General features: G+C 44.5%; 1 protein-coding gene across 3 annotated transcripts in view; it reads left to right on the top strand.

Moving 5' to 3' along the window:
* ulk4 (unc-51 like kinase 4) overlaps positions 1-25,558 on the top strand; it is a 107,308-nt gene that overhangs the window by 49,756 nt on the left and 31,994 nt on the right. For all 3 annotated transcript variants that reach the window (XM_020041164.2, XM_034288798.1, XM_013139235.3), the window contains 3 exons: positions 11,883-11,931; positions 16,215-16,320; positions 24,050-24,216. In XM_020041164.2, coding sequence (XP_019896723.2) covers positions 11,883-11,931; positions 16,215-16,320; positions 24,050-24,216 — 322 coding nt within the window. The remainder of the gene's footprint in view (positions 1-11,882; positions 11,932-16,214; positions 16,321-24,049; positions 24,217-25,558) is intronic.

Genomic DNA, 25,558 nt, shown 5'->3' on the forward strand with positions numbered 1-25,558 from the left:
ACAATCTTCAATTCGCACAACAAATCTTTGATAGGATTGACATCTAGGCTGTGACTGGGTCACTCAATAACATTTACCTTTTTATTCCTTAGCCACTGTAGCTTTGGTTGTGTGCTTTAGGTCGTTGTCCTGCTTGAACGTAAAGTTCTGTCCCAGTTAGCTTTTTTGCCCCATAATATGATGCTGCCACCACCACTCACAGTAGAGATTGTTATTTGTTTAATGTGCCATGTAAAGCTTTGCATTTAGACCAAACATTTCCATAAATGTTTTGTCAGACCAGTTTTTGCCACATCTCCATAATTTGCCACTTCTCCAGATCACCAGTTTTTGCACAGAATCTCTGAGTATTTTTGGCCACACTTCTAGCAAGTTTCAAGGGGGGCATTCTTGCCAAGCTCCCAAACAGGCTAGATTGCTGGAGAGCATAGGATGTTATTATAACATGCACTGCCATTAGATGCCATTATAACATTAGCATGGCACCTTCTTTGCAAAAGCACTCCAAATCTGCCAGATTGCGAGGACATCTCCTGTGCACAGCCCTCTTCAGATCACCCCACAGATGTTCGATTGAATTTAGGTCTAGGCTCTGGCTGGGCCATTCCAAAATGTTAATCTTGTTCTGGTGAAGCCATGCTTTTGTGGATTTGGATGTGTGCTTTGGGTCGTTGTCGTAAACTTCATCTTCAGCTTTCTAACGGACGCCTGAAGGTTGTGCCACAATTGCCTGGTATTTGGAACTGTTCATAATTCCCTCCACCCTGACTATGGCCTCGGTTCCACCTGTAGAAAAACAGCCCCAAAGCATGATGCTGCCACCACCATGCTTCATTGTGGGTATGGTGTTCTTTGGGTGATGTGCAGTGTTGTTTTTGCGCCAAACAAGTGCTGTATTATTGTAACTAATGGTCTAAATCTTCTCCACATCCCCAGTTATAAGATGGTGTGCACACTTATGCAACCAGGTTATTGTAAGGTTTTTATTTAAAATGTTCCCCCTCAAAAATTTCAGTTTGTGTTTCAAATGAATTGTTCACATTAAAAGTGGGAAAAGTTCTGACATGATTTATCCTTGTCTCATTCATTTACATCACAAAAACCTGGCATTTTAACAGGGGTGTGTAGACTTTTTATATCCACTGTGTGTATATATATATATATATATATATATATATATATATATATGTGTGTGTGTGTATATACATCCTTACATAATTCATAACATGGTTGAATTGTCGGCATTTAGGCTTGGTGTGAATGGGATATTATTAACACAAGTAGATATCCCTTCTCCCCCTGTAGCTTCAGGGCACAAACGCACTCTGCATTTATGACATATTTATAATTCGGATCACACCTTGTTTGCATTGCTTGCCAGGGCCCCCCACACACAAGTTCTTGGCAAAATTATTATAAAGTACTTTATAACCCCCCCACCACACACACACACAAAAGCACACAAACTCTGCTTAAGAAGGAGTAAAGTTATTGATTGATTGATGATTGGGGATGTCCAACCACTGTGCAGCTGGCTGATCTGTGATCTAATACAAGCCTACAGGAGGTGTCATGTCAGCGCCATGTGGCTGCTGTTCGGGGGAGAACAGTAAAGCTTATAGATAGAGAACAGAACTGGGGAGTTAACAGCTCCCGGGGGAGTTTAAAAGAGCCTTTCACCAAGTGGCAACACACACCTCTGCACTCACTCCCTCTGTCATCCCACTCCATGACTTTCAGAATACTCTGAACCACATGACAAAGAGCAAGAAGTGACGTTACTTCTCAAAGAGAAATGGAGAGTACACTGTCCTTAAACATCACACCCTCTTTGAGGTCGATGTCTACATCTCACAGAGCTCTCTATTCCCTGTACAGTGTCTGGTGGAAGTCTCCACACCCCAGCCTCACTCTTCACATTTTTCTGCCTCAAAAAGTCTAGAAGAGGGTATTTCCGTGATTTTTTTCTACAGGTCTACACAACCTGCTCCAGTTGTTGAAAGGGAAAGAACAATATATACAATTATATACATTCATCTTAATTTTAAAAGGAAATCATTGATTGAGCTTTTTGATTGGCAGTATATTACACAGCCTAATAAATCTATTTGATTTATTTTTGCCCGTGTCTGTACATTTCTTTCCACTTTCCAATCTGTTATTTTGACTCAGTCTGTCCATAGAACATTCTTACTGGAGTCGTGAATAGTTTTGACAGGTGCTTCCAGTTTTCCAGTACGTTCTTGTCAAACCTCCGCTGACATTTTTAACAACATTGGCCCAGTTATATTTGGGAAAAATCTAACAGCACAGTCCACATTATTTACTCCATATCAACGGTCAAGCATAGTTTTGATGATGCAGAATGCTTTTCTGCCTCAAGATATAGACAACTTGCATTCATTAAAGGTATGAATTCTGCTCTGTCTCTGATCAAATCTAAGGAGAATGTCCATTGATGTAGACTTGCAGAAAGACAACTCTGCAAGTTTACATCAGAATATCAAAAAATCACCAAATTCGGCAATTTTTCGGTGTTTTGTTTAATATAGTGTTCGTCTAACAACCATACTGTCCTTTAAACTTATGACAGGCAAAGCTTGAACAATTAAGTAGTTTGAAGAAAGATCAGACTTAGCTTGAGTTTGTGATTGTACAGAGGTTGGAGCATGCAGTTACCTAAAGATGCAATCAAACTAACTATGAACACCATCACGACAGAATACGGGTGTAAAGTATACTACAGAATCTACTATGAACTCCATCACTGTAGAGTACAGAATAAAGTATGCTACAGAATTTACTATGATCTCCATCACTGTAGAGTACAGAATAAAGTATGCTACAGAATTTACTATGGAAACCATCACTGTAGAGTACAGAATAAAGTATGCTACAGAATTTACTATGGAAACCATCACTGTAGAGTACAGAATAAAGTATGCTACAGAATTTACTATGGAAACCATCACTGTAGAGTACAGAATAAAGTATGCTACAGAATTTACTATAAAAACCATCACTGTTGGATGATTGGATTGGATTATCTTCAAAAATGGCAGTTAACTTCTGTACTTGCTATAGGCTCTAGATAGAACACAACTACACATTTCGAAAATACAGCACCTAATTCTTTTTTATTTGACCTTTGCTTTAACAGAGACCTACTGTAGTAAAAATCACATTAAAATGTCCTAAAAGGAGAGGATGAAAAACAGCCATCTCTGGGACCAGAGTTGCCAACCCCTGGCCTACATTGGGGTCCTGGTTTTTTACCAGTGCCTCTGGTTGAAAAGGTGATCATGGAGACCAGCTGGGTGCTCTCCACGGTTTATTCTCTTATCTCCATGACATCCCAGACACACTGCTGTTTCTCTCAAGGCTCTGAAGGCAACCCCCGCACCTCCCTTCACATTGTCTATCTGGCACTGAAAGAGTGAACTGAACTATTCAAATTGATGTCAGCAATCTTCTACACACTCCTGTTGGTGGTATTTCCCTTGTCTGAGGCGAGCTATTACATTTACAATGAGAAATAAAATTGCATTTGCCTCTGCTTGATAAAGTCCTAAAAAAGTGCAGACCTCTCTCCTTGATGGGTTCTTGCCTAAATTAGATTGCAAATTGGGACATTAACGTGGCTACATAAAATGTGTCTTTTCCCCCTCATTATCAGGTTTGATACCGAGTTCAAACTTTCCAATTATCTGAACCTTTGCCCGCTGTTGCCTTTGTGTGGGCTCAGTCGCTCTGCCTAACTGTGCTCGCTTTAGCGAGTCAAGCAAAACCAGTGCTATCTGCGTAAACGCTTTTACACTCTGATTAGCAGGAATTTGACAAACGCTTTTATCTCAGCAGAAGCCACCCGCACAGCTACAGTGAGCCTGCATGCTGCCGCTGATGAAAACGAGATCCTTTTTTTTTTTTTTTTAATAAGCAGGTTAACACAGGTTAGACACAGACTAGATCAAGGCGGTTGGCAGTTAGGCTCTTGCGTTGTTTTGATTTGACTGGGGATTGTTAAAGCGCCGCTGGTCCATGCAGCATCACCCCCTGGTAGTCAGTGCAGACAGAGTAAGTGATTGGTCAGTAAGACGGACAGGCGTGGGTGTTGCATCGAATGTGTCCAAGGTGTTGTCCTATCCCCTTCATAGTACGTGGTAGATGTTCATGGTAGTGCACTGTGAAGGGCATAGGATGCCATTGGGATCTCAGGCCATCGCGTTAGAAGCCCGGGAGCACTGAGTGTCCTCTCCGCTCTCTGCCACCTGTGCTGCCTGCATAGATTGGAGACCTCTGCTCTTCAGCGCTTATTGGAGTGGACAGCAGAGTAGGAGCGCTGTCAGAGAAATGCAGCGGAACCTGAGCTCTGGCTATGTTTGTGAACTCTATGAATGTGTCCGCGTGTAGACACACGTGTGTGTGTGTGTGTGTGTGTGTGTGTGTGTGTGGTGTGTTTGCCCTTCCACTCAGATGGCGGTGTGTGTTTGGGTGTGTATTGCGTGTGGTGGTGCATTTGCTGTTTGACAGATTGTGTGTGTGTGTGTGTTTGAGAGAGTGCATTCATGTGCGGGTAATCAGCTCTGACAGCTGCTGTGTGTGTAGGAGGATGTGAGTGTTACCTGGTACTGTCAGTGTCACTGGGCAGTCTGAAGGGCTGACTGGGCATGACCCATGTGGGTCTGTCTGATGTGGCTCCATGGCAGGCAGCATCTCCGTCCATTCAGCCTCAGCCTCTCTGACAGCCTGCAGAGATGACCTGTGGCAACAGGGGGACATGAGTCGTAGATATTCAAATGGAGAGGGAACGAGCTTAGAAGATGTCAGGATGGCACTAATTTAGGTTATTAACGTGCACTTCACATTTTAAGACCTTGAATAACTGAATGTACCGAAAATATGTATCTATCTAATCTTAAATACTGGAAGTGGCAAGACAAGACAGCACTGGCTGTATCGGGTGAAAAGGGGCTTTTTAAAATAGCATTGCTAGTTTCTCCCAGGCAGCTGCCCGAGGATCTGTGATAGCAGCAGGCAGAGTTAAATGTCATCCACACATTGTGTCATTAAGGCAGCGTGGCAGGTTGAATCAGAGCTGTACTCGGACACACTCTTAGCTTCATCAGATTAGAAATAAGATCAAAAGGTTGTCGGCAGCCATAGAGATGGTGGGCACAACGTCTCTTATTATTTTGCCCCTATAGCATCTCCGGCATGACATTTGGCTGTGTAAATACCACTTCCCGTATGAAAATTGTCGTTTTTATTCCCCTAACGTGGTTCAAGCTCAATCTGTAGATTGAGGAATATGGTTCGAAGTTTTCCATAGGCTACATCCGATGTCCACGATGGAAAAGCCTGAAACAACTCAGGAATTGACGGAGCGTCTGGAAAGCCATGGGTTTGACCCAGATAACCCCTGTGGCTGTTGACATGGTTTCAGGCTAGCTTCACCTTGTCTTTGACATGTCTTTAATAGGCCTACATTGTTATCTTGATTGTTAGGAGCTTTGGAGTGGATGGCTGTTCATTGCATTGCTTTCTGCTGATGCAGGCCTCCAGATTGATATGAAAGCAGGAATGGCTGGTGGATAAGGCACCAGCGCACAACAACACCCCGTAGCAGAGCTAACTGGTGATGAGACTACTCTCCCACCCTTGAGACGGACCTGATTTGTCTCAATAAACACCCCTCGATTTCTGTGATTTATGGTTGGCATGAAAGCTATGCGAGTCATCACCACGCCGCATGTACAGTTTGTACCGGTTGCCTGTGGCTGTAATTTAATGTCACTTCAGATCACTGTGACTGCATTCCAAATGGCGCCCTATCCCATGAATACTAGGCTGCTGTTGGTCAAATGGGGACATAGCAGGTGTGTCTGTGTGAGCCTTGGCGTGGGTGCCGGGCTATTTGTGCTCCTCTGTCACCCTGTCCGGAAGATGAAGACTGGCCATTCATCATGTCTGGTTACACTGCCGTCTAGTGTACTCTCTGGAACCAAAGTGTAATTGCAGCCAGGATCCTCTGCTTGCCTTTAGCTGTTGTTTTATGGGCCCAATTGAATCTTAGTGATGTGTCATCGCTCAGGGTCAAACGGATGGAGATGGAGGAGGTCCGAGTGTGGTGAGGCTCACCGATGAACATGATGAAGCAGGAGGGAGAAGGGGGGGGGCGAGGTGAGGCTGAGAGAAGAGGAGGGAATGTGAGAGAACGAGGAGAGAGAGGGAAGTGGAGGGGATGGGGGAGAGAGGAGTCACTTCTTGTGGAGCCATTTTGGCCAGGTGCGCTTCAGATTCAGCTGAAGGATGGATTGTCTGACATTCTCTTTTGGTGTGCTGTGATTCAGAGGAAAAACTGATTTTCTTTACACTCACCTAAAGGATTATTAGGAACACCATACTAATACTGTGTTTGACCCCCTTTCGCATTCAGAACTGCCTTAATTCTACGTGGCATTGATTCAACAAGGTGCTGAAAGCATTCTTTAGAAATGTTGGCCCATATTGATAGGATAGCATCTTGCAGTTGATGGAGATTTGTGGGATGCACATCCAGGGCACGAAGCTCCCGTTCCACCACATCCCAAAGAGGCTCTATTGGGTTGAGATCTGGTGACTGTGGGGGCCATTTCAGTCCAGTGAACTCATTGTCATGTTCAAGAAACCAATTGGAAATGATTCGAGCTTTGTGACATGGTGCATTATCCTGCTGGAAGTAGCCATCAGAGGATGGGTACATGGTGGTCATAAAGGGATGGACATGGTCAGAAACAATGCTCAGGTAGGCCGTGGCATTTAAACGATGCCCAATTGGCACTAAGGGGCCTAAAGTGTGCCAAGAAAACATCACCCACACCATTACACCACCACCACCAGCCTGCACAGTGGTAACAAGGCATGATGGATCCATGTTCTCATTCTGTTTACGCCAAATTCTGACTCTACCATCTGAATGTCTCAACAGAAATCAAGACTCATCAGACCAGGCAACATTCTTCCAGTCTTCAACTGTCCAATTTTGGGGAGCTTGTGCAAATTGTAGCCTCTTTATCCTATTTGTAGTGGAGATCTGTTCAGTGGTACCCGTTGGGGTCTTCTGCTGTTGTAGCCCATCCGCCTCAAGGTTGTGCGTGTTGTGGCTTCACAAATGCTTTGCTGCATACCTCGGTTGTAACGAGTGGTTATTTCAGTCAAAGTTGCTCTTCTATCAGCTTGAATCAGTCAGCCCATTCTCCTCTGACCTCTAGCATCAACAAGGCATTTTCCCCCACAGGACTGCCGCATACTGGATGTTTTTCCCTTTTCACACCATTCTTTGTAAACCCTAGAAATGGTTGTGCGTGAAAATCCCAGTAACTGAGCAGATTGTGAAATACTCAGACCGGCCTGTCTGGCACCAACAACCATGCCACGCTCAAAATTGCTTCTTTCCCATTCTGACATTCAGTTTGGAGTTCAGGAGATTGTCTTGACCAGGACCACACCCATAAATGCATTGAAGCAACTGCCATGTGTTTGATTGATTAGTTAATTGCATTAATGAGAAATTGAATAGGTGTTCCTAATAATCCTTTAGGTGAGTGTATGATGGCAAGTCTTTTATGATGGCCTTATGTGGCAGAACATCCCAAAACAGCACACTACCAACACCATGCTTGCCCCTTGATCTGGGTTCAATTCTATGGAATGCACCATTTGGGTTTTGCCAGACGTAATGGGACCCATGACGTAATGGGACTCAAAACACTAACCTTTGCCAAAAAACGCATTGAAGCACCTGTTCTATGTTCAAGACATGTTCTATGAACAGATGAGTCAAAAAGATGTGTGTTTTTTCATGTATTCAGGTATTCACCAAATACGGACCTTCTATATTACAGTTTCTTCCCATCTACTGTAATCCTGCTGAATCCTATGACCCAGAGAACTCTGTTACCCATCACTTACCATACCCCCCCCCCCCCCCCCCCCCCCCCGCCTCTTTGGTACCTTGTTGCACTACTCCCTTGTACTACTCTGACACTGCCTTGCTATGCTTGATAATGGATGTTTTCAGTTGTTAAAGGTATGTGTTTACCTCAGGAACCTCACCGCTGCTATCCCTGCATTTCAGTTGCACATAGACCTTGTACATTCGGTTTGCCTCTTTGCACATTTATAATTGCCATTGTGCTTGCATTTTTCCAGTTGTTACCACATATGTCTTCCTCGGGTAGATGCTCTGCATCTCAGGTACCTTAATTCATCTCAGGTGTAGATATACACCTTAATACATCACTCCTTCTTTTGCCTTGTTTGCACATCTTGAATGCTATTTTGAAATTGCCATTTGTAACTATTATCCCAGTTGTAACACTATACCTAATACTTGTGTAAAATTTCTACCCTTCTCTATTTGCCTTATTGCACATTTAGTGTTGCTCATCTCCACATTCCACTGGTAATGTACATATACTTAACACTTGTAAATACTATTTTCTGCCCTCCTCTATTTGCCTTATTGCACATTTAGTGTTGCTCATCTCCACATTCCACTGGTAATGTACATATACTTAACACTGGTAAATGCTATTTTCTGCTCTCCTCTATTTGCCTTATTGCACATTTAGTGTTGCTCATCTCCACATTCCACTGGTAATGTACATATACAATGTTCTGCCCTCCTCTATTTGTGCTTGTTTTTAGATCCTAACTGCATATTGTTGTGCTGTAGTTGTACTGTTCAATGCCAGTTAAGTTGAATCTAATCTAAGTGGAAGGTTGAAGTTGCAGTCAAGTTGCCAATATAGTTGCCATTCTCCATGCTTTGCCTTGGAAGCACACATTTTGCTCAGTGCGTAATGAGAATGAATGTTAAGGTTGAGCTGGCATTCATTAGCCCTGAGAAACGGTATTCCCGCTCAGTCGCGGTGGTATGAATGGTTAGTGGATGTGCAGGATGAGTGCCAAACCCATACGATGTTGAACTGAATTAATGACCAATTGAAAAGGGAAATGGTGTTAGTTTGAAGTTGGGAGCGATTATTCCACTAAGTTGACTTATTCGACTAGTAAAATCTGTCGACTTCCTTTTTGGCCTTCAATTAGTCACATACATGTTCCTCCTATTTGCCTTCATATGCAACTCAGTGTGAGCACAACAATGTCACGTGCCAACTGGAACAGTAAACATAACTGAAACATTTCTGAGGCTGCCGGCAGTAGCAAGCCTACACATTTACATTTAACATCACTGTGTCATTGAAAAATTTAGTATTCTTTCTGTTAAATGTATATCTATTTTGGGATGTTGTGAATCCCTGGAAATATTCAGAAATCATTTAAATGTAACAGTCTTGAAAGTATAGTTTGCCCCAAAAGAGTCGTCTCTTTGCACAGCTTGTCCCGGGCAGTGGGGAAATTGAGCGTGGGGAAAGAGTGAATTGAGCCACCATGGGGTAAAATTAAAAACTAGAACTCTCCCATATTGTGTTGTGGCCCCTGGTATTTGGCATAATAAATGTGCTTTTCTTAAATGACTCGAACCAATCAAGTCCTGTAAAAAGAAGAAGAGTTTAATGGAGTCGGGGTTTTGTTCGTCTTATGTGTGTATCTACATTCGGATATATAGCTCTCTGTGTTCAACATCACTTTCCCTGCTCGTCATTCTTTTGACCTGTCCTCTGCGACAGGGATGTTGTTTTGTTTTCACAGGCACGCTCTGTGCATTTGATGTTAGTGAGGTGAGTAAGCTCACTGAAAGGGCAATATTTTTTTCTGTGCTTGGGAAGCTCAGACAACATATAATCAGAGAACACATGGTGCCTCTGCCACTCTATCAGGTACTGTTTTAGCAGGCACACGTTGGTTTTATTCTTGTATCAATGAGCTACTGAATGATCACTGTCATTCAGAATCTTTTTTTATCCCTTGCTGCTGTTCAGATGGACTTTTTCCCTTCTCTTATTTCCTTGGCTGCTCTTTCAAGAACATCTACATCTATATTGTACCAGTATATTATATTGTACCAGTCAACAGTGTACTGTCTCAGACAGTGGGTATGCCAGCATGGGCCCTGAAAACAGTTGGACTACGATTTATTTGTTTTTCTTTACCTTGTTCCTAGTGTACCAAACTTAAATATCAACGTAATATGAAACCATTTCTGTGATTTTACTGTGTTACAGTTCATTAAAGGAAATCAGTGAAGTGACAGACTCATTAGGCCCCAATCTATGGATTTCACATGTCTGGCACAGATATGCCCATATTAAAATGTCTGGGATCATTTATTTCAGCTCATGAAACAGCCGACCAAGACTATAAGTGTTGTTTATAATTTGGGTCAATTGATGTGTCATTATGCATTTAATTTAATGCATAGACTAATCGATGATCAAACTCCTAGCTAGTTGCAGCCCTAGTTTGAAGGTACTGTGTTCCACTGTGGGGGGCAGGAAAGCACAACAACAAACAGTCTTGGTCACTTTTTGCATTTTCATTTGGATCCCCGACTTTGGTCATGTTTCAGTAGCCACGCATCAGAATGTTCAGTTTGCCTGCTGACTTCTATGTGACTTTCAACCTCAAGAGACTGTTTCTGTGTTTAATCTCAGGCTTTTGTTGTCCCTCTGCACGGTATTGGGAGATTTACTGTTACTCACACTGGTATATACTGTTATCTGGTACTCAGCACAATAGCTTGGCTGGCTCACACAAGTGCCACTATGTTGGAAACATTTGATGAAATGGTCTGTAGAGGACAGACACCAAGTATGGAAAATTGAAAAATAAATGTTTCCCAACCGTGCAATAAATCATTGTTATATATATAAATATATATATATATATATATATATATATATATATATATATATATATATATATATATATATATAAAGACTCTGTAATCAATGTTCTTTGGGTGACCTCTATTTAAATGTGTCTAACCCACCTGCCACTGTGTTTTCTTCCTTTGAGCCCCTCTATGTACATGCTGTAATTGGTTGTGAATCAAAAGGCTTAATCAATAAGGCAGCAGTGAAGAGTCATTTCCAATAAAGACATACATTACTCCTGGTGCTGAGGTGTCTGAAGGCTCTCCTCCCTGCCGAGGAGTAGAGATTTCTTCTTCCAGATGACTGATCTTAGAGGCATGGCACAGTGTGTTCACACCCACGCTCACACACACACACACACACACACAAACAACCTGCAATGCTCCCGTGCATACATAGTGTAGGCCTCAAATTCAGACGAGGCCACGTGTGGAACCTAATGAAGATCAAACGTCGCTCTGTTCTGTGGAGGTATCTAAATGGCCCTCTGTTCTTTGAAGGTAGATAAACGTCCCTGTGTTCTGTAGAGGTAACTAAACCTCTCTCTGTTCTGTGGAGGTAACTAAACCTCTCTCTGTTCTGTGGAGGTAACTAAACCTCTCTCTGTTCTGTGGAGGTAACTAAACATCTCTCTGTTCTGTGGAGGTAACTAAACATCCCTCTGTTCTGTAGAGGTAACTAAACATCCCTCTGTTCTGTAGAGGTAACTAAACATCCCTCTGTTCTGTAGAGGTAACTAGACATCCCTCTGTTCTGTAGAGGTAACTAAACATCCCTCTGTTCTGTAGTGGTAACTAAACCTCTCTCTGTTCTGTGGAGGTAACTAAACATCCCTCTGTTCTGTAGAGGTAACTGAACATCCCTCTGTTCTGTAGAGGTAACTAAACATCTCTCTGTTCTGTAGAGGTAACTGAACATCCCTCTGTTCTGTAGAGGTAACTAAACATCCCTCTGTTCTGTAGAGGTAACTAAACCTCTCTCTGTTCTGTAGAGGTAACTAAACCTCTCTCTGTTCTGTGGAGGTAACTGATTGTCCCTGTGTGTTTCCCCCCCCCTCTATAGGCTGGTCAGAGACAGCAGGATACTTCCAGCCATCTTTCAAGTCATTGCAGTAAGTTAAGAGCCCCACTTAATATTTTTTTTCTAAATAATGGTTTCCAGGAAACTGCTTTGCTATGCGGATTTCTCTTTTCACTTCTTCTCTCTGCCCAGCTTTTCGTTTCCAAGCTCACGTAAAAAGCTATCTCTCCTGAAAAGAAGTGGTTTGTCAAATTTCCACCTACAGCTACAATATGTGTGTGACTCTGTCAGGATGGCCCGGGGAGGAAAATAGTGCAAAGGAATGTTAGGATGAAAGCCATATTACAAACTAGCCCTCTATATCCTACCCTACCCCCTTCTCTTTTTCTTGTCTGTCACGAAAATATATGAGTTATATTGGGGTGGAGAAGACTTTTGGCTATTGGAACATAATTCAAAGGTGGTTATGTGTGGGGATTTCTGCTGGGCCAGACTTTTTAGCTCGTAAAAAACGCCTCCCCTCCACCCCAATCCCCACACACACTGCCTGCTGGCTTCTCCCTCCCTCCCTCCCTTTTCACCTCCCTCTCTCCCCTCCCTCCCTCCCTCTCTGTAATTTCAGGCCGAGCCCGTCTTGCACCAGCAGCTCTCATTTGCGAGGGTTCTTTATTGATTTATTATGCAAATGAGTGTGCTATGCGGTGATGACCCATCACGGTGCATTGTGTAATTGAGTGTCTGAGGGAGCCGAGCAGCCTTTTGGAGGCGCTGTGCTTAATGGAGTGAGGACGTGGAGTCCTGCTCTCCTCGCCAGCCAGCACCTACAGCAGGTTACATATTCATCAGACCAGAACACTTTTTACCAGTAAACAGCCAATTCCCCTTTGACCTGAATCCGCCAGTAACTGCTCTGCTCTCTTTAATGAACGTCTTGCTTGGGTGACTTCTTGGATACGGCGCCGCGGCGCCGCGCAAGAAGACGGAGAGAGATCACAGAGACGCCATCATTCAGCCGTTGGATTGATTGCTATTGTCTTTGACTTGCGTGGCTGTCTGATTAAAGAATGCACATGTAACATTCAACATGTACCTGTTTCGGCTTTCTCGATGTCTCCTAATAACAGTGAGATGGAGTACTGTACTACGCAGGGGAAGTGAGACAGAACTCATCCCAACAGTACATTGCAGGGTCACACACACGGCCACGCAGGGAGGAGAGACATTTAGAGTGCATTACCAGACAATACAGTCAGTGTGTCATCCAGGTCAAGTGCTTAACTGCTGTGTCTAATAAAGGGCCAGTCTACACACTACTCGCATGCTGTATTCTTCCATCCACACCAACGCTGCAGGGTGTACCATTGAGAAGCTGCGTAGCCCCTACTCTCATTGGCCAGAGGCATTTAGTACACAAGGCTTTATAGATACTGACAATATTAAATTATCTCCTTCCACTGTACTGTGGTCACCGTGGTTGTGTATTAAATTGGGCCCTATTTCCTGTGCATTGCAGATTTATTATGGGAAGTAGTGTACTACTCAGGGTTTAGGTTGCCCTTTGAGACACAGCCAAACCTTTAACTTCGCTCTAAACTACAATGGCTTGGCTTCTCCATTCTGTGGAAGCCAATAGGTTGGGATCGTATCGGATTTGCCTTTTCACGACCACAGCTAGTGTAGACTGCAGTAGTAATGTCTGTCTGCTTATTTCCTTCAAGGCCAGTTCAGCAGTTTCACGGGCTGCCATTGATTCAGGGCAAGAGACGGTATGAAAGTGATCCGCGGACAGAGCCATAATGGAGATCACTAATGAGTGTGGCGAGGAAGCCAGTGGTGATTGGCAGTGGCATTGATTGAGTTTGGTTCAACATTAGCGCGTCTGTTCCTTAGGCAGGTGCTGAGGGGACTTGACTCTGGGTCCAACGAGAGTCCTGAATGAGTCTCGAGTAGTTTGCTGCTGCTACAATGGTAGTGTTCTGCCGAGGATCAAGACGGGGCAGTGTTAGGAGCCCCCGCATCTAATGTTGTGACAACGTGCTTTTAGTTGAACGTCATAATTGCTTAGATGCTGGGGAACAAAGACGTCAGTTAAGTCGATCGTCAGACTCTTCCAGAATGTCTTCGCACTGGGCCCCAGGAGTCTCTACCTCCCCAATTGTGGTTCCTCGGTGCCATACTGCCCAGTTTGATGTTATCTGACTGTGCAAATGAAATTGGTAGAAAATCCATTTGCCTGTGTGTGTGAGGAGGGGGGATGGTGGGGGGGGGACTCTGTGTATTGTGTTTGTACTCTAAAAGAAAAAGAGAAACAAGCTCTGATTGCAATATTGCTGTTGCCGGTGTTGGACGAATGCGGGTCCTCTCCTCCCATTCTCATTAGTAGTAGAACCGAAGAGAAGAAAAGGCTGCACTGCGACAAATATTGATCTCTATACCAAATTACCTCCTAGAAAAAAAAATCCAATATAGCAGACATAAACGCAACCTTTTGTTTTTCTGCAACGCTAGTTTTCAGAGCTTTGACCGAAAATGGGGGGGGGGGGGGGTTGTTTCTGTTTGTTTCTTGTACATTTACCTATACTGTGGTTGTTGTTGGATGGAGCAAGCTGACGTGTCGGACTGTACTTTGTTGTACCCGTGTTTTGCTTTGAAGTGACTCAACCGAAAGGATCCTGCTTCTTATCAACCTCTCTGAAAGACATGCAGGAGTGCCATACAATATCCTGTGTCAGATTAGGAATTGTTTACATTATGAAATAGGGAATTACACATTACTACATTAGAATGATCTTCTTTTGCTTAATCATTTCCAAAGAATTTGAATTTACACTGGTGTGTTACCGCGCAATATTGTGGACGTCAGTCGCGGGAAAATCAAGCTAAATGTGTGCACACTGCACAGAAACTATATGGTTTTGACAGATTGGTCGACACACTTGCGAAACTCTCGGAGGGCTCTAACTGCATGCTACCTAGGCAGGTGGCATTTTGATCTATTGATATCTGCAGTTTTTCTCAACAACAAAATAATCTAGGGCCTCAAGTCTTGTTCGATATGTCCCTGAAAATGTAATGTAATGTAATGTAAACAAACCCCTAGTAGAGGCCAACAACAACAGTACATCTTACAGTAGAGATATTTAGCAGCAGAACATGGTTCAGCAGCTACTTGGTTCAGACTGCGTTATCTATTCATTAAGAGGTGTTGATATATGCATGACCCTTGCTCTTCTCTAGCGGCCTAGCAGGGAAATCTATTGAAAAATCAGATGGTTCTGGGCCTTGGCATTCCAATGCTGACTCATCCAGGAGACCGAGGAGGATCCCTGAGCTGCTGGCCCACCTCTCTACTCCTCTCTGCTTGTCAGCCTGTAAAACTGTGAAAGCCTTGTCTGGGCCCCTAATTATGGCACACATTGATTTTCTCTGTGTGAATTTGTGTATGTGTGCATGCACGCCTATGTGTGTGTGTGTGTGTGTGTGTTCACTCTGGCCTAGATCTACAACCCCAGTGTCCTAGCCCAGGCATTCATTGCCTGCCTACTTGTTATGTTCCTAATTGCCCCCTGTGTCCTCCTCACCAGATAATTACCAAACCTTCACAAGCAGCATGCAGCCAAGACTCATCATCCCCCATATCCTAAAGTAACCTCCACCTCCCTCTACGAAACCTCCCTCTACTCCACCCTCCCTCCACTGCAGCCTCCCCCTACCCCCACCTCTCTAACCACACACTACCCCCACCCTCCCTCTTCCAAATGTCCACCTCCCACAATCTCCTGCTACCCAAACCTCCATCTACCCCAATCTCCTGCTACCCAAACCTCCATCTACCCCAATCTCCTGCTACCCAAACCTCCATCTACCCCAATCTCCTGCTACCCAAACCTCCATCTACCCCAATCTCCTGCTACCCAAACCTCCCTCTCCCCCTGCTCCCTGTCCTCAACATCCCTAACCTTAACACCCCCCCACCTCCTCTCTTTCCCCCACCTCCCCTGCTCCAGGAGGTGGGTGAAAGTGTCCCTCAGGTCTGGAAGACACTCCTCCGCTCACACATTGAAATGCTAATGAATGTGTTCCATTAAATCTCAGCTGTTTCTTCACAGTTCTCCACAGTTCCAGGCACTCTCAGGAACAAACAGGTGTATCTAAGTGCCAAAGCTGTTCAGCAGGGGAAAGCTTGGCTAATGTTAGGCACTAATGAAGCACCACGTAGTACACCGTTACAGTTTGGTGTACTTCATTTTCAGCAGTCGTCTAAACAAGAAGGATCTGAAGGCTCTGCTGATGTCCATATGTGAGGATTCACCCCCAGGTCGATTGGCGTGCCGTTCCCTCACTTCCTGTCCTTGTCTCCTGTGTTGTGTTCAGGAGCACCAGGGCAACCTGTTGGGCGGAACCATGCAGAATGCCACGGCCCTCCTCAGCAATCTGACTGGACCGAAGGATGCCGACCTACAACCCTTCTACCAGCAAGGTGCGCCACCTCACCCAAGCACGTGCCTTGTCCTGGTGCCAGTTTTCCCTCGTGTACAGGGGACACTTTGCCCACCCTGCCTAGACCTCCAGCTGTTCAGTCGGTAACAGTTGTGCTCATGAGTCCCCGTACCTTGGCAGAAATTGTGAAATTATGTCATTGATTTTGAAAATAGGACTGTTTGTCTTTTATTTGAGGATAGTGATCATATGAAGCCATTTATTATCACATAGTTGTTTGGCTCCTTTTTATTTAAATGTAACTTGAGTATACTTTGGTAAACAGCCAAAATAACAAAACTTGTGCTGGTGTCCAATTATCTCCGGACCTAACTGTATTTGATGGTATAATACAGCTCTGTAATGTATGGAAGCCCATCTGCTAAAAGCATTGTGCACAGGTACCAAATGGCCTGTATTGATTCCTCGGCTTTGTTTTCAATTACTGAAGTGTGTTTTCCATGCCATTAATGTCCACTCTTTGCCTTCGTCTCACACCACTGATTGCACTGGGATCCTGGGGTGCCTTAAGCCCTGCCCGGTGTGTGTGTGTGTTTGTGTCCACAAAATCTATTTTTTGTCCTGTCACCAAGGGGAAAAGTGTGATTTTCTGGCTTAGGTGTCTTAGGTTTAGTACAATTGGTCATACTACTCCAAATGGGTTTACTTTTAGGTTTTCCATTACACTTTAGGTAGGTTAGGTTTAGGGTTAGGTGTTAGGTTTACTAGGTTAGATTTCCTGGGTTAGAATATGTAGACATGAATGTCATTGAGATTAAGGATGAGGTTAGGGTTAGGTGTTGGGTGTACTATTTTACATTTTCCGTGTTAGGTTAAAGATAAGGTTTGGTTTAGATTAGGGATAAGGTTAGGTCTAGGTTTAGGTGTTGGGTGTACTATTTAACATTTTCGGGTTACGTTAAAGATTAGGTTAGGTTTAGGTTTAGATTAAGGATAAGGTTAGGTTTAGGGCTGGAGAATAGAGGATTTTTGAATCAGGGTTAAGTCGTAGGTCCCCAAAAGGATGCGAAGGCAAATGTGTTTTTTCAGTGTTCATTTTGTAAATAAAAATAGTGACCGAAATATTTGTTAAACCTATGTTTCAGTGGCAATTGACGAACCAATAATTGAATAAAAAGTGTTCATTTTGGTTGATTCAAACAAGACAAAATTATTTGGAGGTCTTGACTAACGTTACTATACATTAGGGTCTTTGGAAAAAGAGAGAGGTTTTCAGTGCAATGGGCTTTCTTATTATCAAATTACATGAATGTCATGTAATTAGATAAAACGTGGCATTAGGTGTGCGAATACAGGCACAGTTTTGAGTGAAGCTGTGCTATTTATGCTGTGTGGCAATTAGAAGCAGTGCAACAGCGAAGCCTACACACCGGCCATGCTCATTCATCAGGTCAATTGAAAATGTACAGTTGGGTCTGGAAATATTTGGACACTGACACAATTTTCATAGTTTTGAGCTGTACACAAAGGATTTGAAATGAGACAACTGAGATGCAATTGAAGTGCCGACTTTCAGCATTCATTTAAGGGGTTGAACAAAAATATTGTGTGAAACGTTTAGGAATAGCAACCATTTTCATACACAGTCCTTATTTCAGGGCCTCAAATGTAATTGGACAAATTAACACTATTATAAATAAAATGTTCATTTTGAATACTTTGTCGAGAATGCTTTGCAGGCAATGACTACTTGAAGTCTGGAACGCATGGACATCACCAAACGCTGGGTTTCCTCCTTTGTGATGCTTTGCCAGGCCTTTACTGAAGCTGTCTTTAGTTGTTGTTTGTTCATGGGTCTTTCTGCGTTATTTGTAGTCTTCAGCAATCGAAATGCATGCTCGATCGGGTTTAAATCAGGTGATTGACTCGGCCATTGCAGAATATTCCACTTCTTTGCCTTAAAAAACTCTTGGGTCGCTTTCGCAGTATGTTCCGGGTCATTGTCCATCTGTATAGTGAAGTGCCGTCCAATCAACGTCACTGAATTTGCCTGAATCTGATCAGACAGTATATCCCAATGCACTTCAGAATTAATCCGGCTGCTTCTGTCTTCTGTCACATCATTAATAAACACTAGTGACCCAGTGCCATTGGAAGTCATGCCCACGCCATCACACTGCCTCCACCGTGTTTTACAGATGATGTGGTATGCTTCGGATCATGAGCCGTTCCAAGCCTTCTCCATACTTTTTCCCCCCTATCATTCTTGTACAGGTTGATCTTAGCTTCATTTGTCCAAAGAATGCTGATCCAGAACTGGGCTGGCTTTTTTAGATGTTTTCTGGCAAAGACTAATCTGGCCTTTCTATTCTTGAGGCTTATGAATGGTTTGCACCTTGTGGTGAACCCTGTTTCACTTGCATTGAGAGCTCCTTTGACCGCATGTTGTGGGTTCACAGCAACCGCTTCCAAATGTGAATGCCACACCTGGAATCAACTCCAGACCTGTTATCTGCTAATTGTTTAAAATATACCTGAATGAATACCCCACATTTGTCCATGAAACAGATTTTGAGTCAATTGTCCAAATGCTTTTGGTCCCTTGATGAAGAGGGGGACCAAATTACATATTAAAGAGCTGTGATTCCTATATCCATCCTCCAATTTGGATGTGAATACACTCAAATTAAAGCTGATAGACTGCACTTTAAGCCCATATTCATTATTTAACTGTAACTTAATATGTTTTGGTAAATATGACAAAATAACAATCCTTGTGTCAGTGTCCAATTAATTTCGGACCTAATTGCATGTAGCCTACGCACATTAAGCAAGAGCATCAGTTCTGTCATATTCTGCATGAGCAAATCAAGCCTGTGGGACTGGGATTAGAGGATGAGTCATAATTTGACATTGTATTGTTGGTTTATGTTAATAGATTGGCCAGGATAATGTTTTTTGCAACAACAAAAAAAAAATATTGTAAGCTCGCTGGCTACCCGCCAAAGTATCTAGTAAGGTACTTATCTAACTGATAGTGGGTGTTGTTATTCCCTGACACCAGCAAAATATATTTACTAGAGGATTGTGTTGTAATACTTTGGATTTTACAAAATATTTACTGAAATGTTAGGGCATTTTGTTACCCAGAATGGCTCACTGTTTATGACTAAACAGTGTGTGTGTGTGTGTGTGTGTGTGTGTGTTTGTGTGTGTGTGTGTGGGGGGGGGGGGGGGTTAGGGACAGCTCTATCAGCTCATCTCCCTGTTCCTTCACAAATGTCCACTCTGGGATCTGATGAACCCTTCCGCTGTGCAGCCATTTGTCTGCCTATTACCCACTCACCTCTCCTGCTTTGGCATGTTCCGGTATCCTTATGGGTTAATGCTCAGCTGACTGAGTAATAGATTCCCTTTGTGCTCTGCTGTTTTGACAGTTCTCACTATCAGTAGGCTCAGTCTCTCTGCTAGACCGTTAGCGCCACACGCTAGCTCTCGCTCTGTCTCTCTCATAATGTTGTGCCAAGCTGAGAACGGCTGTCCTGTCTACTCTGTTGTGTTTTTACACAAGCTCAGGAGTGAGTCATAGATTCACAGCCAGGCTCAACATCCAGCAGGCTCCTCTCCTGCCTAATGACATGGTTCCCCTTCTTCTCCAGATAGTAGACCTAATGAAATGGTTCCCCCTCCCCTAGAGATAGTAGGCCTAATGAAATGAGACCCCTTTCTTCAGATAGTAGGCCTATTGAAATGAATCCCCCTTCACTCCAGATAGTAGGCCTAATGAAATGAGTGCCCCTTCACTTCTGATAGTAGGCCTAATGAAATGAGTGCCCCTTCACTTCAGATAGTAGGCCTAATTAAATAGTTCCCCCTCTACTCCAGATAGTAGGCCTAATGAAATGAGTCCCCCTTTACTTCAGATAATAGGCCTAATGAAATAGTTCCCCCTCTACTTCAGATAGTAGGCCTAATGAAATGAGTCCCCCTTTATTTCAGATAGTAGACCTAATGAAATGGTTCCCCCTCCCCTAGAGATAGTAGGCCTAATGAAATGAGTCCCCCTTTACTTCAGATAGTAGGCATAATGAAATGAGTGCCCCTTTCTTCAGATAGTAGGCATAATGAAATGAGTGCCCTTTCTTCAGATAGTAGGCCTAATGAAATGAGTCCCCCTTCACTTCAGATAGTAGACCTAATGAAATGAGTCCCCCTTCACTTTAGATAGTAGGCCTAATGAAACGAGTGCCCCTTCACTTCAGATAGAAGGTCAAATGAAATGAGTTCCAGTACACTTTAGATAACCGACCTTCACTGTTCAAATCCTCTCCAGCCAAGTGAGTTTAATGTCATGCTGTAAACGACAAGGAACATTCTCAGTGTACTGATTTGCTGGGCAGTAAGGAACGCTAGCAAATATGAATGACAAATGTTATGTCACCTTTTTTGCAGTCCAGGTAGAGAGTGTGTGGGGGGGGTCTAGATTGGCGGAGAGAGGAGCACAGATGTGGCTACTTAATCGCAAACACAGAAATTATTCAACAACAGACACTGATGTATTTGTACAGAAGAAAGGAGCTCTGAGGAAGAGGAATGTGGTGGTGAGTGAGAGCGATATCAGCACACAGTGTTTTGCCACCGCTTCTCACTCGCCCTGGGTACCTGGGCTGCTTAGTGACAAGGCTGAATTGTTAGTCAACATGTTACCGCGGAGCAGCACATCATGTAGCGCCTACTCCCAGGACAATGTATGCAGAGTGTTATGGAAATGGGTTAGCTGTTAGCCACGGGAGAAGTGTCTGCTCTGCCGCTGCGGTGGAACTTTGCAGGCGAGGCAAACCGTTTCGAGCCCCTGTGTGCGTCAGTAACAGTATTTTGTCTGCATGTTACATCATGCCAAGGCCGGGGCCTTTTGAATTCTAGGTGTGGGTGTCAGAAAGCTTTCAGGTTCCTGGCTGTAATTGCTACCCTGCTGAACAGGAAAAAGGAAATCCCTCAGTCTGACAACAAAAGCCCCTCTCCCCTTCCTGTCCCCCCACCTCCCTGTCAACAAACCAAAATAGGAATGCCACTTCCACTCCGGGGCCGGCCCGGCCGTTGTTCTGAGTAGGGCTCGACTTCTTCCCTTTCCCACTTTGCCCTTCTCATTACATGAGGGTCATTTGCAAGTGAGTTTATGAAGTCAGCATCATTATGCACAAATCAGGTGCTCCTTTCAGGAATGTGTTGACCCAGCACTAAATATAACCTGGGCAATTAGCGCTATCTCTAGCAGTTCTGCTCTCTCTGGCACCGTGGCCCACTCCAGATCAGGCTCAAGAATAGGCAGGCAGGGGAAAACGGGCATAATTGGCTTCTTTAAGGTGTGACTGTTAGAGAGAAGACAGGGAAGGAACGCGGCAGGGCCGATTGTGTGTGCGTGTGTGTGTGTGTGTGTGTGTATGAGAGAGCGGGAGCCAGCCGGCGAGCGGATGAGAGGAGTTTTATAATTGGCCAGATTTCCCAGCGAGGAGATAAGAGACCCCTGGGAGTGCTGTGTAGCGCGGTGCCTAGCACTGTGAGGCCGTGCTGTAGGAAGTAGTGGCACAACAGCCCGCGTCCCAATTGGCCCCCCCGTCAACTGAAGTCATTTATTCAGTGGCACCTTATTCCCCACATGACTCTGGTGATAAGTAGTGCACTAGGGAGGGACAAGGCATTTGTGCCACGGGGCCGGAGCGGCGTGGCCTAGGGTCAGGTGGCGATGCTGCTGACTGATTTTAAACACGCCAGCTGAGTCGGTTTGATGTTCACAGTGAACAACAGGATCGTGTCTTCATATGTTGCATGCCGTATGAGTGACCTGATCTGTTTCTCACAGGGTCTTTATTCAGCCATGCAAGTCATTTGATTGCTGCCAGCCACTCATCTGATTTCTTTTCACTGCGGCAGCTTAAGTTTTCTTTTGGGATCTGGATAGCTTCCCTGAACTGTAAAGGACAATGTCCTGTCTGCCCGGCTGCATTCACCATCGTAATTATATTGTCTGTGGCGCATAATGCAAGGCGCGGAGGAGACGTCCCCGAGTTATCTTCAGAAATGCAGAGAGGGAGAGACACGAAATATACAAATATCTCCCTCCAAAAAGCCTGGAGTGGTAAACGGTGATAAACAGTATTGTTGCCTGGGGTCATCAGACACACAACACTGCCACCAGACCTCTGCCTCTCGTGGAGAGGTTTAAATACAGCCCTTCCACATTGTTTGCACATACGCGCTCCGTGGTGAGTGTGTGTTTCTCAGCAGGGTCGTCAAGAAGACTCATTAGCATGGTTATCACCCTCTTCCATTTCACAGTAAACAGACATGCTTATTAGAGGAGAGCCAGACTTCCTAATGGGAGAGGAGCCACTTCAGGAGGCGACACTGAAGACTGTGGTGGAGCTCCGCCGGTCTCTGCCTCACTGCCGTCATACAAGCCTGGCTGTGTACCTACTGGACCAGATCACCGAAGCCCAAAGCTCTATGCAACAACTATTGAATTGTGTAGAATCCAATTTACTTTGTAATTAGCAGTAATTCTGGGTAGTTTGATGCATGGGAGCAGCTGTTCGTTGTCTGTACTTGTGTCGTGTTCCTAAGCGTGTCATTTGTTAGTTGTTGTTTATGTCAATGGCTTCGGGTTCCGCCCTGGCATCAGGTTCCGCCCTGGCATCAGGTTCCGCCCTGGCTTCAGGTTCCGCCCTGGCTTCAGGTTCCGCCCTGGCATCAGGTACCTCCTTGGCATCAGGTTCATCCTGTTGTGTTTATTGATTCAGCATTAGAGCTTTCTGTCTTATCACTTTCTTTTTACATCCCTCCCGCTCCCGCTTTGTCCGTCTGTCTCTCTCTTGCGCTTGTCCTGTCTTCTCCTTTCATCCTTTCCTGTGAGGAAGCTCTAATACAGCCGTCCTGCCGGTGCCCGTTTGCTGAGCAATCACACATACCAACATCTGCGTGATCTTGAGGACATTCTCTGGAGACAATTCTACTTTGTACCTAAGTCTAGTCCTGCCCCTTCTTTCATTTGTACTGGGACTTTTTTTGTTTTGTTGTTGTCATGTGACTTCTCCATGTCTTCCTGATGACATAATGATGCCTATTTGTCACACCACCATCCTTCTTTAAGAGTATCTGTCTACTGAAAGCTGGACTGTTCCATTGAAATAGGCAGGTGTTTAATGTGAAGAAGGTTACTCTCAGATAGCAGCACAGGGTCAGAGCAACTACCTGCCCGATCCAGGGTGACAGGTCACCGGGAGCAGAACGCACGCTCTGAAGAACTTGTCTGAAAAGGTTATTCTGCCTTAAAAGACCAAGCAGATTATTCATGCTTCACTCTTAATATTTCAACAAAAGGCACGAGGGGAAACAACACTAGACAGGAGAAGGCAAAGGTTTTGTGTCAGCGAAAAGAGTTGATATCTTTGAGATACTCTGCTCTTTAATAATTGGTATGGAGAAGAGATGATTTGTTTCTCAACGATGTCGTGTTATGCAAGGAGAATGTCAAGAGGAGCATCTGTGTGCAAAGAAATATCTGTCATCCTGCACCTACAGTATTTAAGCTGACTGGTCCCAAATGGCACCCTTCTATTAAGTGTTAAATGTTGGAGCAGGGCCCATAGTGGCTGTGTAGTGGCTGTGTAGTGGCGGTGTAGTGGCGGTGTAGTGGCTGTGTAGTCAACAGGATGCCTTCAGACGTGGCCTTGGTTTGGTTGTCTTCATGCTGTGTGTTGTGTGTGTGACAGGTCTGGTGGAGGTGGTCTGCAGTGTCTTCAGCCAGGCGGCCATCCTGTACGCCGAGATGGAGGAGAGCCCCGGGAAGAGGAGTAGCCACGTCCTCCTGCTGGCTCTCCTGGACACCCTGCATAATGTACTGAAGAGCACCTCCTATGTGGTGCGCCTCGCCGTCCAGGTGTGCCAGCTATACACTCCTGGGTGTGTGTGCTCCTGGGTTTGTGTGTGTGTGTGTGTGTAGAGGGGCTCCAGGGTGTGTGTGTGTGTGTGTGTGTGTGTGTGTGGAGGGGCTCCAGGGTGTGTGTGTGTGTGTGTGTGGAGGGGCTCCAGGTTGTGTGTGGGTGTGTGTGTGTGTGTGTGTGTGTGTGTGTGTGTGTGAGAGAGAGAGTCTGTCACATCTAGGTGAGTCGCGTGAGGAAGGAGTTATATTTGCCTCTTGTGAACTTCTAGCAGGGCGAGTGCTGAGCAGCGAATGGATGTCCCATTGAAGTTCATCTCTGTTGACACTGAGGATTCACAAGGTCCCCCACCCCCAGGGACGCTCCGTTGTCTCCCACTGGCCCTCATTATCTTTGGTCCTCCACAGAGTCTCCCTCCACCTCCTGGCATACATATTTATGTTGCCCGGACATTGGGAGAGGGGAGCAGAGGGGATAACGTAATGGAAATCAATTCACTCACTGGGAAGAAAAAATGCAATGCTCATTAAAAGGGCTTCTGCACAAACCAAAATCATTTGAGTAATAATGATACGGAAGAATACGTGCCCCACTGCCAAGCGTCTTCCTCCTCTTCAGGTTGTCTCTCACTAACCATCCTGTTGATCTCTCTCTCTGTTGAACTTTTCTTCTTCTCTCTCTCTCTTTCCCTCTCTGCTACTTTCTCTCCCTCTGTTTCTCTTTCCCCTCTCTCTTTCCCTCTCTTTCCCTCTCTCTTTCCCTCTCTCTCCGAGATTCACTCAGCATTAATATTTTAAATGGATGAGGAAGTTAATCGAGAAAGTGCTACATGCTTCGCAATTAAGCAAAAGAAGAGCTGAAAAAAAATAATCACATTTACTGCAGACAGCCAATCTTCCTTCCCAAAGTTTTGTGCTGACAGAAAAACCCTGCTAAAATAAGCCAGCTGCCCCTCAGAAGGAAAGAGAGAGCATGTAGAGGAGCGAGGAGGAGGAGGAGGGGGAGAAACCAACAGAGAACCAGACGGAGAGTGTCACATTCAGTCTAGCACAGCCCAGTAGCATGAGGACTCTGGGGGAAAACACAACTTTGGAAATGACTTTAGTCGTATTTTTAAATTGTTCTGCATCTATTTCTGTCTGCCAAAGTAAACCGTCAGTTTGACTTAGGAATGATAACTAATCTCCTAGAGGGTGTTGTTAAGGAAGGCTTTTAGGACCAGTCAGTCGTTCTTTTGTCAAGGGCTAGTCAAGTAGCCTAAATAACTCCGCTACAGCTGTCAGACAGGGCTGGTGTTACTACCCAAGTCTACACCTGCATTGGGTTATTCTCGGTTCTTCT

The sequence above is a fragment of the Esox lucius genome, chromosome 20 (assembly GCF_011004845.1).
Source record: "Esox lucius isolate fEsoLuc1 chromosome 20, fEsoLuc1.pri, whole genome shotgun sequence".
Lineage (NCBI taxonomy): Eukaryota > Metazoa > Chordata > Actinopteri > Esociformes > Esocidae > Esox > Esox lucius.